The sequence below is a fragment of the Camelina sativa genome, chromosome 16 (genome assembly GCF_000633955.1).
Source record: "Camelina sativa cultivar DH55 chromosome 16, Cs, whole genome shotgun sequence".
In the NCBI taxonomy this organism is placed as follows: Eukaryota; Viridiplantae; Streptophyta; class Magnoliopsida; order Brassicales; family Brassicaceae; genus Camelina; species Camelina sativa.
Window position 1 is genome coordinate 4,894,803 of NC_025700.1, and position 14,218 is coordinate 4,909,020.

The following is a 14,218-nucleotide window of genomic DNA, read 5'->3' on the forward strand; positions in this document are numbered from 1 at the left end:
CAGGACCGCCACCAAGGCTAAATAAATGTCCTAAACAGGACCGCCACAAAGGCCAAACAATTGTCCTAAACAGGACCGCCACAAAGGCCATCTGTCCCGAAGGACCGTCACAAAGACCATCTGTCCCGAAGGACCGCCTAAACAGGCACTCTGGCTAAACAAACCGCAACAAAGGCCACACAATTGTCTAAACAGCCCGCCATAAAGTCTACACAATGGCTAAACAGCCCGCCACAAAGGACACACACGGCTAAACAGCCCGCCACAAAGGACACACACGGCTAAACAGCCCGCCACAAAGGCAACTCAATGTCACAAAAGACCGCCACACACGGGCACAATGACTCAAAAGTCCGCCACGAAGGCCTCACAAGCCCCTCCAAGGCTCACAATCAGTAAAAAAAGGACAAATTCTAACTCAGATAAAACATTTCATTTTTAGACTTTCCACTTCTGGAAACTTTCCACTTGAGGAAACTTTCCACTTATAGAAACTTCTAATTCAGGAAACTTTCCCTCAAACCACTGCCTCACGGAAATTCCGTACCCCGAGCACCACCTCATCTTGTTACTTAATCGCACAACCAACCATCCCAAGCGACCAAGTAAACAAGATAGATGGGCTGGAATACTCCATTCTCGCTCCAGCAACGGACTACAACTGGGACTAGGCTAGACAAGTTCAAGTCGCGACCTGCTTCTCGAACCACTTTTTGAACCTTGCATTCATCCTCGGCTCTGGCTCCCAAGTCTGCTCCTCAACACCATCACAATCTCAAAGGACTCTCATCAAAGGAATCTTCTTCTTCCGAAGTTCCTTGATTCTCCTCTCGAGAACCCTCACTGGTCTCGCCTCCAAAGTCATGTTAGGCTGAAGATCCTCAGGAATCTTAGCCAACAACTGATCATCCTCACGGAGACACTTCTGCAACACAGACACATGGAAAACCTTATGGAATGCTCGCATAACCTTACGTAACTCCAGTCTATATGCCACTGGTCAAACTCGCTCAATCACTCGGAACGGACCCATATACTTCAGACTTAACTTAGTCTCCGTCAATGACTTGTTCAGACCCCGCAACATGACCATCTTGAGGTACACTCTATCTCCAACCTGAAACTCAAGATCTCTCCTCCTCCTATCGGCATAACTCCTCTGCCGATCCTGAGCTTCCTTCATGTTCAGCTTGAGAAGCTGAATCTTCTCCGAGGTCTCCTAAACAAAATCCGCCCCGTACATGCTCCTCTCTCCCACCTGAGTCCAGCATAACGGTGTACGACACGGCCTCCCATACAAAGCCTCATAAGGAGCCATGCCAATACTCGCCTGGTAATTGTTGTTGTAAGCAAACTCTACCAAGCACAGGTGATCTGCCCAATGGCTACCCCAGTCCAACACACACATCCTCAGAAAATCCTCCAACGTCTGGATCGTCCTTTTTGACTGTCCATCTGTCTGGGGATGATAAGTTGTACTCATATGCACCTTAGTGCCCGTCTCTGCCTGAAATTCCCTCCAGAACACCGAAGTGAACTTGGAATCCCTATCAGATACAATGCTCGCTGGCACCCCATGCAACCTGACTATCTCCTTCACATATTTCCTAGCCAAGACCGCTGCTCCATCTGTCTTCTTAATGGCCAGAAAATGTGCCGACTTAGTCAACCGGTCCACAATGACCCATATAGCATCAAATGTCCTAGACACTGGAAAACCTACCACAAAGTTCATAGTAATCATATCCCACTTCCAATCTGGAATGGGAAGACTCTTCAGCAACCCACCTGGTACCTGATGCGCAGTCTTCACTAGCTGACACACGTCGCACCTCGCAACCCAACTAGCCACATCCTTCTTCATCCCGACCTAGTGATAGTACCTCTTGAGGTCACGGTACATCTTAGTCGCTCCTAGATGAATAGAGAACATGCTCGCATGAGCCTCTCTCAGGATCTCCTGCCTCAACTCCTCATCCTTAGGCACACAAATCCGCCAATGCACCAAAATAGTACCATTAGCCGAAACCTGATACTCTGAATCCACATCCCTTGAGGCATTCACCAGCCCCAAATCTTTCTCCTGAGCCAACCGCACTCTGCTCAACAGATCTCCTTTATCAGCTGCAACCAAACCCAACGGCTCCTGAGAAACCGCACACACGGATCTCTCCTACCAGAGACTCCATATCCTGCTCTTGAGCTGAAGCAGCCCGCTTCTGACTCAAGGCATCTGCAACCAAGTTAGCCTTACCAGGGTGATAAGTTATCTCCAAATCATAATCCGCCACCAGCTCCATCCACAACCTCTGCCTCAAATTCAGCTCGGGCTAAGTGAATAATTACTTCAGGCTCTTATGATCTGTAAACACATGTACAATTGCACCATAAAGATAAGATCTCCAAATCTTCAGGGCAAAAACTACATCACCCATCTCCAAGTCATGAGTAGGATAGTTGTCCTCATGCTTCTGCAACTGCCGCGAAGCATAGGAAACCTTCCTATGCTGCATCAACACACACCACAAGCCAACTCTGGATGCATCTGTATAAACCACATAGGATTCTCCCTGCTCAGGCATAGCCAACACTAGAGCGGTAGTCAACATCTCCTTCAGGCTTGCAAAGTCTTCCTCACACTCCTATGACCAGATAAAAGGAACATCCTTTCCTGTCAACTTAGTCATCAGACGTGCTCTGCTCGCAAACCCCTGCACAAACCTCCTGTAGTAACCTGCCCACCCAAGGAAACTCCTGATCTTTGTGGCATTTTGTGGTCTAGGCCAATCTCTGATAGCCTGAATCTTCTCCGGATCTATAGAAATCCCATCTGCATGCTCGACATAGCACGAAAACCCTAAAGTTTATTGCGCCGTCCTCGCACACTTGCATCGACCGACGCACAAAGTGCATCGACCGATGCATATGCCGAACATCATTTTTCTCCGAAGCTTCTCGCCGGATTTTTGTTCCTGTAACCACATAACACAATCCCAAGCCACAAGAAAGCTTCCAATCGTCCCAAATACCAATCTAACAAGCCTAACAACACAAAACAAGCAACTCAGAGAGATCTCTAGCTTATATAAGTGATGGTCCTGCACTTACTTTTGCCAAGAAGATTCTGAACCTCAATCAAGCAAGAAAACACTTCTAGAAGCCTCCTACAACGTTCTAAGTCTCAGATCTCACCAGAGAATGCCACCAATCCACAGAAATCACCAAGAACACTTTTTCTCTCTTTTGTTTCTTTCAAAAGAGGCCAAAGTCGACTAATGAGACAAAAAAATCGATTTAAGGGTTTTTATTTTCCCTTTGCCCAAAATGCAGCGTTTCACTTAAGTTGAAACGCGCAAAACCGGACATGCATCGACCGAGGCACCTCATGCATCGACCGATGCAACCCTTAAACTGTGATTTTAGTTCGACCGAGACACCTCATACATCGACCAATGCAACCCTTAAACTGTGATTTTAGTTTGGATGTTACAAAATCCCACTATTAATATTTTCCTCGTTTATATTTTGACCTCGATGTTATAAAATTAAGATTTGCATACTCTAAAGCGTGACATAGCCAAAGGTCCCCTAGACTCTTGAAAGTGAAGACAAGGCGCATTGATTTGAGAGATTAAAATCAACAACTTTGGCTTGATAGTCTTGAAAAGAAAAGACCGAACCTTCCTTGAAGCTGATGATGACCAAAATGGTATTTACAGTTGAAGAGCATTTTAGTTTCAGCATATATGAAAATACACGATGACTTTGATTTAGACTTAAAAATTTGACTGACTCATGGAAGAAAATCAATGATGGCATGTATGATGAGAAATTGGCGAAGATATAACTGGACATGAAAGTCGTGGAAGAATAGTCAATGTTTGACAAAAATAAAATAAAAATTAAATCATATACAGTATGTGTCACCATCGTAGTCAAATCCTTGTTTAACAAAACTCTATATATATATATATATAAATTTTAAAACTTGAGTTAGTTTTTCAATACTTTGGAGTATCTTCACGAAATTTCTCAAAATGTTAATTATTATACAACTACAATATACTATAATGTCATTACAATAGGATCGACGTTAGCAATATATAGCAACAGAACAATTAACTTACAAAGTGATTCCAGTAATAAAAATTGAATATATATCTATCAACTATACGCTTTATTTTTATGACATGATCAAATATATATAACTTAGCTAGTTAAAAAGAATGTTTACGTCTAACTCCGAAAATTGGATTCTGTATATTATTTTTTTAAGTGAAAAATACAATAATAATTATTATCTATTAATTATCATAGGTCGGCTAAAATGATGCTCATGATCATAATGGAACTGTCTGATGAAAAAGAAAAGGTTATTTTCCATGATAATTAAAAATCAATATATAATATACGACCAAAATGCAGAGACTAGTTGTTAAGAAAGACTAGATATTGTATTCTCTATTATATTTCAACGAAACAAATTAATATACGTAAACTAAAATTTAATTGCATATTTGTGTCATTGAGTTCGTACATGTTGACAATAAAGCCTATAAATAACAAGGAGCGGATGAGTTGGAAATCACCGATCCAACACTTTCCTACATGAGTAATATTCAAGAAATGGAAATGATACTGATGATCTCTTTGTGCTTAACGACCCTCTTAACCCTTCTCTTGCTTAGAAAATTCCTCAAACGAACCGCCACCAAAGTGAACCGACCACCATCTCCATGGCGACTACCGTTGATTGGTAACCTCCACCAGCTCAGCCTCCACCCTCACCGTGCCCTCAAATCCCTCAGCCTCCGGTATGGACCACTCATGCTCCTTCATTTTGGTCGTGCCCCCATACTCGTAGTCTCCTCCAGCGAAGCAGCCCATGAGATATTGAAAACACACGATCTTAAGTTTGCCAACCGACCTAAGTCAAAAGCCGTTCATGGGCTTTTTAACGGTGGTCGTGATGTGGTGTTTGGTCCCTATGGAGAATATTGGAGACAGATGAAGGTACTTCAATACTACTACTTTTAAATCCTCTTTATATTTTTTTAATCTATAAGTTGCACCAACTCATGTACTAACAAATTTTAGTATATAATATTTATATTTTTAAAATGTATATTTTTAAAATCAACTAATGATGGTTAATTTTGAATCTTGTTTTGGATAAAGAGTGTATGCATTCTGAATCTGCTCACCAACAAAATGGTTGCGTCCTTTGAGACGGTACGAGAAGAGGAGTTAAAGGAGATGTTGAAGAAGTTGGAGAAAGCAAGTGCGTCTTCTTCATCAGAAAATCTGAGTGAAATATTTATTGCTATAACAAGCGATGTTACAAGTAGAGTAGCCTTGGGAAGGAAACATAGCGCGGACGAAACTGCAAGGGCTCTCAAAAAGCGAGTGAGGCAGATCATGGAGCTTTTAGGCGAGTTCCCGATCGGGGACTATATCCCGGAATTGGCATGGATAGATAGGATCAACGGTTTCAATAATAGAATCAAGGAAGTGAGTCAAGGTTTTAGCGATCTTATGGACAAAGTGATACAAGAACATGTAGAGGCAGGTAATCATAAAGAGGATTTCGTCGATATACTTCTATCAATCGAAAGCGAGAAGAGTATTGGATTAAAAGCTCAAAGAGACGACATAAAATTTATGATCTTGGTAGGTCATTTAATATAATCCACTTCATTAACAACTATAGCGTCACATTTTTATATATTTTGGGTATTGACAAGTAACGTTTCATTACATTATATCAGGATATGTTTATTGGAGGGACGTCAACAAGTTCAACTCTACTAGAATGGATAATGACGGAGCTGATCAGAAATCCAGACTGTATGAAGAAACTCCAAGACGAGATTCGGTCAACCATGACGCCAAACACTACATACGTAAAAGAAAAAGAAGTTGCGCATATGAAATACCTAAACGCCGTGGTTAAAGAGGTGCTCAGGGTGCATCCTCCTCTTCCTCTTATACTTCCCAGACTATTAAGTGAAGATGTCAAAGTAAAGGGATATGACATTGCCGCAGGGACAGAGGTACACTAGTTAATTTCTACAAAATCAACTTCTTGTTTGAAAAATAAATATTTATATAGTTTTTATCATGCATGGTTATCATTTGCAAAAGAAAATATGGTTATCAACTTGTGCACACATAACTTTATATATAATACGTCTCAACTCTCAAGTCATGGTTATAATTAAACTGAAAAAAGAAAAAAATCATGTTTGGCGTCTAGGTGATCATCAATGCTTGGGCAATCCAAAGAGACACTGCGGTATGGGGACCAGATGCAGAAGAGTTTAAACCAGAGAGACACTTAAACTCAGATTTGGATTATCATGGAAAAGATTTGAACTTCATTCCATTCGGATCAGGGAGAAGGATATGTCCAGGAATAGGACTTGCTTTGGGTTTGGTAGAAGTGACAGTGGCCAACCTTGTAGGCCGCTTTGACTGGAAGGTTGAGGCTGGTCCAAATGGGGATCAACCTGATCTAGCTGAATCCCATGGTCTTGATATTTGCCGCAAGTTCCCTCTCATTGCGTTTCCATCCTCTGTTATTTAATATGCCTTCTCTTTTGCCTTGTGCAATTGATTAATATTTTTGAAGAGTTTGTAAGAAATAAATAACTCTTTCCTTTTGGGAACCAAAAATATATATATTCTACAATTAATAAACATGTGTTTTTTACGTGTCTCAACAAAGAGATATTATCTGTGTATTTTTAGAAACAAAGTTCTTTTAGTTGAACAAAAAAATATATCAAATTCCAAATAGATACGTAGGCAAATATATTCCTTGTTATGCAATATATTAATAATTAAGATGAGTTGTAAGAGATAGTAACTCTTTATTTTTTATATGTTTATTTTCATCTGCAAATATAAATTTTATTGTACTAACTATTTGTTTTTATTTGAAAAATAATTCTTCGTGATTAATACCTACTATATATAAATTCCTCTCACACTATATAATAAATCACATGTATTTTTAATAAAATAAATATACTTTCTCATTTTTACTTTCTAATTTAAGATGTAAAAAGCACATAGTGATAAGTACAAAAATGTTAATATTGCGGAGAGTGAGCAACAGTGTGGAAAAATCTACAAGTACAAAAGTAGACAATGGAAAACGTTGAACAACGTTCTACTATTATATAAGAACTGAAGTTTTCATGGCTACTCATATATGTTCTATTTATGCGGCATAGAAAGAGACTAATATTTTTCAGGTTTAACTGGGTTTGTACTTAACAGTGAGGTTATCTATTATTGGAGCTAGGAACCTTCGCAACAGTCTTTTCATTTTGCACACGGATTTGGAAATACTAATGTATGATAAAGCATGAATAGACTGGCCTTCTCTTTCACACATACTTGGAGGAGTCTGCAAAGACTCAGTTAATTTTTTTTTGTTTCATTTTGTTTTTGCTTTTAGTGTTAGGATGATGGTTTGAGCACTAGTTCAGAATCAGAATTTTGTTCCCATAGTTTTATGTTAGTAGGATGTGTACTGTCAGTTACTTCTAACACTAAAACCATGACACTTATTAGATTTTTGTATTTTTAAATAAATAATTCTCTAAAGTTTCTCAAAGTCATTAAAATTCCAATACTAATTAAAATCTTCCCAAAGATAGTAGATTTTAAAGTTCTTTTCTGAATCACTAGTCAATAACACTAGATTGTGATTTGTGGAACACTTTTTAAAGTTCTTTCACTACAAGAAAACAATCGATTTGCGAGGGAAAGATACATAGCTAATCCTTCGCAAAACGATTATAGCAAGGGATTTGCGAGGAAAGTCAATCCCTCGCAATTCGCTTCTCGCAAATTGGTCAACATCGCAAATCCGTCGCAATATTTGCTAGGAAATTAAATCCCTCGCAAACAAAAATGGTAGCAAATTTTTTGCAATATTGTTTCTAGTACATCCCTCGCAGAATTCGCTACAGATTTGCGAGGAAACATTTAAAAAAAAAACTATAAAGAAAAAAGTTATTTTCTTAATAATTTAATGTATTTAAACTTTTTCATTATATATACATATATATATATATATATATTATGTATATTTATAGATTTAGCGACAGCCTCACAGGTTTTTTAATTATATATATTGATATTTATAAACCAACCAAACCGGGAGTTGGTTAAGAATTACATAATTGAATTGGTTACAAAATGTCGGTTGAACCGGATGCTAAAATCAACAAACCAAAAAACCCTAATCACGCAGCCGCAAATCCCATTTTCCGACGAGCCCACTCGCGACACAAGCCTTTTGCTTCACCACCGTCTCCTTTAGAACCGGCACTCCAGATTTCTTTTTCCATCTTCAATTATAGTGGTGGCTAGAAGAGGAGTTCGGATTTAGGGATCTTCGGGCAACATATCTAGATCTTGCTCTGTCTTGGTTTGTGGTGGTGGTCAAATATCCTCTGTCTGCAATCTGAGATCGGAGATGAATAACCAGAGGAGCGGATAGACATGGAGAAACCAGAAGCATATGAAACGGCGTCGTAGGCTTAGCAACCTGCTGAGAAAACTGATGAGAAGTCATCATCATCAACAACAACAACAACAACAACCACAGTGAGAGGAGTCAATTCCCAATCATGAAACGAAAAAAAACTACGAAAGCTACTGAGAAAATAAAATACAATTTTGACGAATTAGCAGCCTTGACCACCGTATGATCCGAAAATATCTGGAAATCAATATTTTTAACACTAAAATATTAATTACAGGTCAATTACTAATATACAAAGTAATATTAGGGATGGATGAGGAGAAGTCGAGAAGAGGTGAGGAAGAGGAGAAAGAAAATAAAAAGGGAAAACAATGGTGTCCGTCAAATCTAACTTAATCGACGGTGCATGATGAGTTAAAAACCAATCCATGTCTCTCTGAACTAACCAATGGGAACTCAGTATCTTTTAGTTTATTAATTTTGTAATTTGGAGTATTATTTGGTATATTATAGGTAGACAAAATATCTTAGACATATTTGTAAATTTATTAATTTGCATAGCTTTTGTGTTAAACATATTTACAAAAATGGTTACATTTTTATTTTATTTTACTAGCTTTAGAGAAGTTTTAAAATTTTGCAAAGTTTTATTTTTTTCCTTGTGCGTATTGGATTTTGTGTATATGTATATTGTTTTAAATATTGGTTTTATGTATATATAATAGTTAATTTTTGGTTCTAGGATTTATAATTTAATTTCTTTGATTAGGATTTTAAAGTTTAAACTTTAAATTTTAGAGTTTATGATTTAAGATTTTGAGTTAGGGTAAGGGTTTGGGGTATAGGATTTGGGATTTATGTTTGGGATGTGAAATTAGTATTATTAAACTAACAAAACATATAAAAATGTAAAAGTTAATTTTTTTTTTTGAAAAATTTAGATATTTATCTGATTAATCTTATGAACACTCAAAATTATTTGAATCATATTCGATTAAATTTTCCAATTACTTTTTGAGAATTTTTTTCTTGATTTGCAATAGATTTGCGATGACTCTCGCAATTCCATCGCCTATCCCTTACAAATTTGCTATGGATGTTGTCATCGCAAAATTGTCGCAAAATTGCAATGGATTTGCGAGGAATGTTAATTTATCTCGTAAATCCCTCGCAAATTTGCGGTGGACTTCCGAGGACCCACTCCCTCGCAAATTTGCGAGGAATTTGCTAGGATTTTTATATTTGTAGCATATGTCTCGCAATTCTATCGCAAATTTGCGAGGGATAATTTCCCTCGCAAATGTTCCTAGCAAATTAATTGTTTTCTTGTAGTGTTTTGTGAAATTTAAAGTTCCTTCAAATGTTGTGAATAACAAAAGTTTTTTTTATATTTTAACAAATCCCTTCAAATGTTGGATTGAATAGACCCCCAGTTCCCTAATTATTTAGACAAGAAAAAAAAAATGAAAGCATGCAAGCTTATCTACGATAGTAGATTATCAGCAACCATAAATGTGATGCCCTATGGTTTCCATATTTTGTGCTTGATGGGAACTAGTAAAGAAGGGCTAGAATCTAATGAAATTAATTCTAACTTCGAAGTGAGCTCAAACCCAAGTGACGTTACTTTCTCCTTTTATTTGGACTTGACGACTGTGTATTAGCCTATTCGGTAGCTATGCTTTGCACCTAGCTAGCTAGCTAGGCATTAGGTGATCATATAAAAAATGAAAAGCAGTATTTATAATGACGATTTACGAATACTAATTGTCTAATATAATAGCATAAATGACTAGAAAAGTTGATAGCTTTTTCTAATGTATATATGTACACATAAGTACGTATGTACGTATTTACCGTGTATGTGTGTGTGTGTGTACTTACAAATTGGGATAACAAGATAATGGTGCATCGCAGCTGGTGCTGAATGCTTATGATCATCTCGTGCTCGACTAGCAAGTTGATAAAGTACTTCTTCAAGAGATCAACTGATAATGAGCCAAGCCGTGTGCGGTCGCCTCTTCGATGTTGCTAATTAACAGCTGTTCAAGAAATTAACAATGTTCTGCACTTTTAAGGTTAATACAACATTAACTGTATTTATTTCTCATATTCAAACTATACAAGTCCAAGTAATTTTTAATAAACTCATTTCTCAATATACGTACAGTACCTCACATTTTAGCTAGTCATATATGTTGATTTGCTAAAATTTGTATTAAGTGGTCCTAAGAGGTAAAGGCCACTAAAAGCTGAGCAAAGGAAGATGAGAACAAACCATTTCTTGAAAATTTTTAAATGAAAGTAAGAAATATATACGGCTATATATTTATATATATCCATACTATAACCACAAATTTTGTGTCCATAATGTAATATCAATCATCATTAATAAACACACGATACATTATGTTGTTACTTATAGGCTTATTGCTAAGTCTCTCAACACTCCAGAGGCAAAAATGTTGTTTATCTAGTAAATAATAAAAGCTGCTTACGACATGGATAAAATACAGGCATATTTAGTCTACTACTTCAGCTATATAGATATATATATATCTATGTGTGGTTCTATGACAAGAAGCACAATATTACTACTTAATTAATTGACTGTTAATTAAGTTTATAGTAGCATACGACAATATGCACATGATCAAGCCGCCGGTGCAACGTCACAATCGTCGTCGTCGTCGTCTCCTCCGTTCTCTTGGCCACCATTTTGTAAGTAAGGAATCGGCTGAGTCCGAGTTGACTCGTACAGCCTGCCTTCTCCGTTGTTGTTGCGACTCACTATCAACACTGCCATTGTTAATCTATCCGGGAGCTTTGTGTGTTTGTTTCTGATTTAGTGTTGGTTGGCGTTATAGAGCTCATGATACTGCCTCTCAATTTATAGCAATTTCAGGTATACCTAGATTCTCCAAGAATAATTATCAACAGCACACGCGTTTTTCTAAGGTTAATATCTAGTCACGTGATCATGAAGCTATCAGTAGTGTCCAATCTAATTATTATTAGGAATCGTTATATGGAAAAAGTAGGTGTTGATCACAAATTATTAGAAAAAAGTATTAGCTTATTGTCTAGATTATTTATATAGATAGGACAAGTTTAGAGCAAAATATTTAGCTATCTAATGAAAACGTGTAAATTTTCACAGTTTAAGAATTTTTGAGCTGATAATTCTATAAGAAGATAAACGTAAAGAGATCAAAACCATTGTGTCATTAAAGTTGAACTAACATTGACTCAATTATATTTGTTGCTAATTACACTGACTTAATTCTTGATATGAGTCAATGGACATATATATCTAGTCATAGGCACACATGTTTAATTTACTCACACAAAAAAAAAGACACATAATTTATACATAAGCAAGCCACCACATTGAATTGATTATCAACATGCTTAGGCTGTTTAGACACAAAACGACAAATGAAATACCAAAAAGAAAAAAATTCATATTCCTTTTGTTTCTCTCTATCTACGACGACATCTTTTGGTTTCTTTGCCCTTTGTGAAATGCTAAGACAGTGCAAAGTGACCTGGCCACGGTGATGACCACAAGTTTGGACAACGTGGCACGTCATGGCCCGCACGTGAGCCAACCTCATGGAAGTTAGTCGCAGCTAACGTTTTACACGTGGTGGGAACAGTTCATGCACACTCTCACGTTGCCTCGCCATGCGCCTTCTTGCTATCTGTCTATCTTACGACATCTGCATAAGTAGTTCTTTATATGTGTGTGTGAATAATGACCTCATTTCTACTTTATATCTTTTGGGGATACTTTTTAAAGCATAAAACCCTAAAGCTCGTGTCTTAGTCTTTCTACTATGTTGGCTACTATAATTCGAATAATATCTTATGGGAGAATTGAGTCAACGTTAATTTAGTTATATGCTGAGGCACACCAACTTAAACTTAAACTATTACTTTAAGGTTTGACTCCGGTTTACTATCTCACTAATTTTGGGCTCGATTTGATTCAATTGGACCGGAAGCTTTTTATAGAGTGGGCTTCATAAATGCTAAGTTGGTTGGAGCAAAACTAAACTCTTTTGAAAATTATACTCCTATTCCAAAACATAAGAGTCTTTACCCTTTCTTTTTTTTTCACTGAATTGATTTATATTATAATAGGTACAGTTTCAAGGATTACAAGCATAAAACTGAAACCTTGACATAACACAAAAACCATAACCAAAAAGGAGCAGAGGCAATCAATATAGCCGTCCAATAAGAGTCTTTACCTAAAGGCACAAAGATTAAGAAACAATAGATATTATATCACTTAGCAAATTCAACCAATATAAACAAGTACTGCAGAATTTAATTAGTCAATAATTATTAAATTAATATAAAAAGTGCATTGAAACTTGAAAAACTTTTATTAAATGAAACAAGAAAAGCCTCAAAGATCTTATATATTAGAACAGAGGGAGTAGTACTATTTAAGAAATTGGTAAGCGATAAACAGTTTTGGATCAGCTTAAACCGTTTAATTGAGGTTTACACAATTTACACTGTATACACATTTACAAGAGAAAAAATTATCAATATAGTATTATAAATATAAATTATATTATTATAAAAAAAAAAAGAAAAAAAACAAAGTTAGTAAAATAAAATATTTCACTCGTATCAAATAATGTATGAACGCTTATAACCATGTATATAAAGTAAAACCTTATAAATTTGAATCTACGTATAGTTAAAATTTGATTTAGTTTAAACATATATCATTAAATTGGTATTTTGCAATTTTGTTTTTCTAAAAGTCATATACTAGTATTTTCTTAGACAGATAACGACATGATAATTTTTCCAAAACAACATAGATTTCAACAATCTTGAATGTTGATTTCAAAATTTCAAACCCGTGTAAAGTGTACATAATCATCCGACATCATACTTTCCTTACTTTTATTTGAGATACAGTATTTTGTATATGTGTTTGACAAAAAAAAAAAAAAAAAAAAGTATGTCGTATATGTAATTTGACATGAATTTTTCAAAATTTTAAACGATCTATAAGACAATTTCTTAGGTACAGTATATTGATTGATCATATTTCAAATTTCTCAATCGAATACATCACGTCCTTGTTGTTGTAAACGATAAGCGTCACATTTAACAAACCAAAATGTAAAGTATCGACTTCACGATAGTCGTTTGAGATTTTGAAAGTAATATAGAAAAAAAAATCTTTTGTTTGTTTAACAACTTTTAATTGAGGAGTTTTTCCATTATTTGTTTAGTTGAGATGGTTTTTTTGTTAATAATTTAGCTGAACGATTTAAAAAGGGATTGTTTCTTAACAATACAAAAATTTTAATCAAGTTAGGTTTTTTCTTATGTTATATAATATATATATATATATAAAGAAAAAAATAATATATATATATATATATATTGGTGTAAATTTTAATGATTTGATCCCCCAATAGATCCAAATCAAGCTTCAACACTGTTATTGCCAACTTTGTAAAAGAAAAAAAGTAAGAATATGGTAAAATCAAATAACTTAAAAGAATTGTTCCATATAGTTAAAACAATTTTTTTTTTTTTTGATAAACTCTATCGGCTGATCTCGTCAGCTTTGCCAGAAACACACCGAAGTGTTTCAGAGTAGATTTCTCCCGTAAGTGTTAAGACCAAATATTCAAATGATAAAAAAAAAAAAAAAAAAAAAAAAAAAAAAAAAAAAAAAAA

The 14,218-nt window shown here is 35.9% G+C and overlaps 2 protein-coding genes across 2 annotated transcripts; one reads left to right on the forward strand and one right to left on the reverse strand.

The window, feature by feature from the left end:
• LOC104749804 (cytochrome P450 71A12) lies at window positions 4,563-6,711 on the forward strand. The gene is made up of 4 exons (XM_010471499.2): window positions 4,563-5,013; window positions 5,179-5,670; window positions 5,769-6,053; window positions 6,257-6,711. The coding sequence occupies exons 1-4, from the start codon at window positions 4,609-4,611 to the stop codon at window positions 6,584-6,586; spliced, it is 1,512 nt and encodes a 503-aa protein (XP_010469801.1). The 5' UTR covers window positions 4,563-4,608; the 3' UTR covers window positions 6,587-6,711.
• On the reverse strand, window positions 9,245-11,411 carry LOC104749805. The gene is made up of 2 exons (XM_010471500.2): window positions 11,138-11,411; window positions 9,245-10,542 (listed from the first exon to the last, which is right to left on the reverse strand). The coding sequence occupies exon 1, from the start codon at window positions 11,304-11,306 to the stop codon at window positions 11,154-11,156; it is 153 nt and encodes a 50-aa protein (XP_010469802.1). The 5' UTR covers window positions 11,307-11,411; the 3' UTR covers window positions 9,245-10,542; window positions 11,138-11,153.